Here is a 2,129-nt window from a genome sequence, read left to right as displayed (position 1 = left end):
ATTACTTACTGGTCACTAACGTAAGTGTTAAAGATACAGGAAACAGTATTATTCAAACCACTAGCAACATCCTCTATCATTAGTGTATTATTACTACCAAGAACTCCATTGAAATTCTACAAAAGAGAAAAGCATGTACATGTAATAGAGTAGAGAATGTCCATTAAGAGAGGCTACAGTGTACAATCATATCCATATAACTACCAATCTATAGCTACATGCACCTCTCTTTCTTTATCTATAGCTACCTCTCTTTAGCTAAATGTACTTCTCTTTCTTCTTACAGTCTTACCTCTAGGATGCATTCGTTTCCAATGTGGTAGGTTACGTTGGTGATCGACGTTATTGAATCAACGGTTTCATTATTTGATCTCAATATGAACTGGCTCTTGGATGCCGTGTACAGGAAGCTATCATTAATAACTGTTAAGGATACTAACTACTGGTTAATTAACTACTAGTCCATTAACTAGATATTGAATAAATTAATTAACTAGTAGTTAAGTAATTAGTGGTTAATTAATAGGATACAGTGCCACAGCTGCCCAGAACATCGTTGTTAATATTATGAACAGCCAAGTGAAGATAGGGTAGAATATAACACCAGGAATATAACCAATGGCTCTACAAAATAAAATAAATTAATAAGATTAACAAAATAAATTATTTATTGTTTTATTTTTTTATATTTTTATTTATATATTTCTTACTTGCTAGCCTCTTGGATGATAGCTATTGAGATACTGATCTGCTTAGAAAAGACAATTAGAATGATGATAAGGATTAGGAGAAGGACTGTGCCAACAATACCTGATGAAAAAAAACAATTAAATTATTTATCCAACACTTGTATTGCATCTCTCTCTCCCCCCCTCCTCTCTCTCTCTCCCTCTCTCTCTCTCCTCCCTCCTCCATACCTATAACCAGCCATGTTTCCTTCTGATATTCGTACCATGGAGCATTGGCGGCAAAGAAATCTCTCAGCGGGTTAGTGAACTGGCAGCCAGACGCAGCAAAGCTCTCGGTAGAATTGAGGAAGTTGACGACGGTCGATGAGTCAGTGAGACCACTTGTGAGAGAGGGAATGTTGGCATTACCCGCCACAAAGCAATAGTATTGGAAGTAAGCAAAACCAGATACTAAAAGAAATGACTCATTAAATAATAATGATAATAATAATAATAATATTGATAATAATAATAATAATAATAATGATGATGATGATGATGATGATGATGATAATGATCTTACTTGTTGCTATGAGGAGCAGAGCCAGTATGATACTGACAATAATGACAATCCCGGCAAAATATCTAGAAACAAAATAATAAAATAAAAGATAAAATAACGATGCCATTACCTCATCAAAATAACATAAAGGTAGCAGAAGAGAACAGTTACTCCAGCAGCACTAAATTAAATAAATAAATTAATTAATAAAATAGATAATAATAATAATAATATTTTACCCTAATATAGCTGGCCAGACGACTTGTAAGTCCTGCAGTACTCCATAAACAAACACTTGAGCATTTAGAAACAAAGCTTGAGTCCTACAGATTAATATCAAAATAAAAAATGTAAAATCTTAGATAAAGGGTAAAAACCATAGCTAAAAAATGACCCCCAATTTTTATTACATTTTCTGATACATATTGACGTCCTTATGCTGTGTAGAAAGTTTGAGCTGATTCCGACTTAGATTATTCAAGTTATGGCCATTTTACAAAATTTGCCAAAATCTGAAAAATACCCAAGGCTATAGCCCATGCTTTTTTCCGAAAAATGGCTAAAAAATGACCCCCAATTTTTATTACATTTTCTGATACATATTGATGTCCTTATGCTGTGTAGAAAGTTTGAGCTGATTCCGACTTAAATTTTTTAAGCTACGGCCATTTTACGAAATTTGCCAAAATCTGAAAAATACCCAAGGCTATAAGTCCATGCTTTTTTCCAAAAAATGGCTAAAAATGACCCCCAATTTTTATTACATTTTCTGATACATATTGATGTCCTTATGCTGTGTAGAAAGTTTGAGCTGATTCCAACTTAAATTTTTTAAGCTACAGCCATTTTAAGAAATTTGCCAAAATCTAAAAAATACCCAAGGCTATAGCCCATGCTTT

At 33.2% G+C, this 2,129-nt stretch overlaps 1 protein-coding gene across 1 annotated transcript; it reads right to left on the bottom strand.

Annotated features, from left to right (window-relative positions):
• Positions 1 to 9: 9 nt before the first annotated feature.
• LOC100636099 (choline transporter-like protein 4) lies at positions 10 to 1,553 on the bottom strand (the record flags this gene model as incomplete). Its single annotated transcript, XM_003391647.1, has 8 exons — positions 10 to 116; positions 293 to 410; positions 532 to 624; positions 711 to 810; positions 918 to 1,139; positions 1,252 to 1,313; positions 1,361 to 1,411; positions 1,470 to 1,553. Coding segments are annotated over 8 exons (837 nt in total), but the record flags the coding sequence as incomplete, so codon positions are not given.
• Between the last annotated feature and the right edge of the window lie 576 nt (positions 1,554 to 2,129).

This window comes from Amphimedon queenslandica, unplaced genomic scaffold (genome assembly GCF_000090795.2).
Source record: "Amphimedon queenslandica unplaced genomic scaffold, v1.1 AMPQUscaffold_7491_Cont20558, whole genome shotgun sequence".
NCBI lineage: Eukaryota > Metazoa > Porifera > Demospongiae > Haplosclerida > Niphatidae > Amphimedon > Amphimedon queenslandica.
This window is presented reverse-complemented; position numbering and strand designations above follow the sequence as displayed.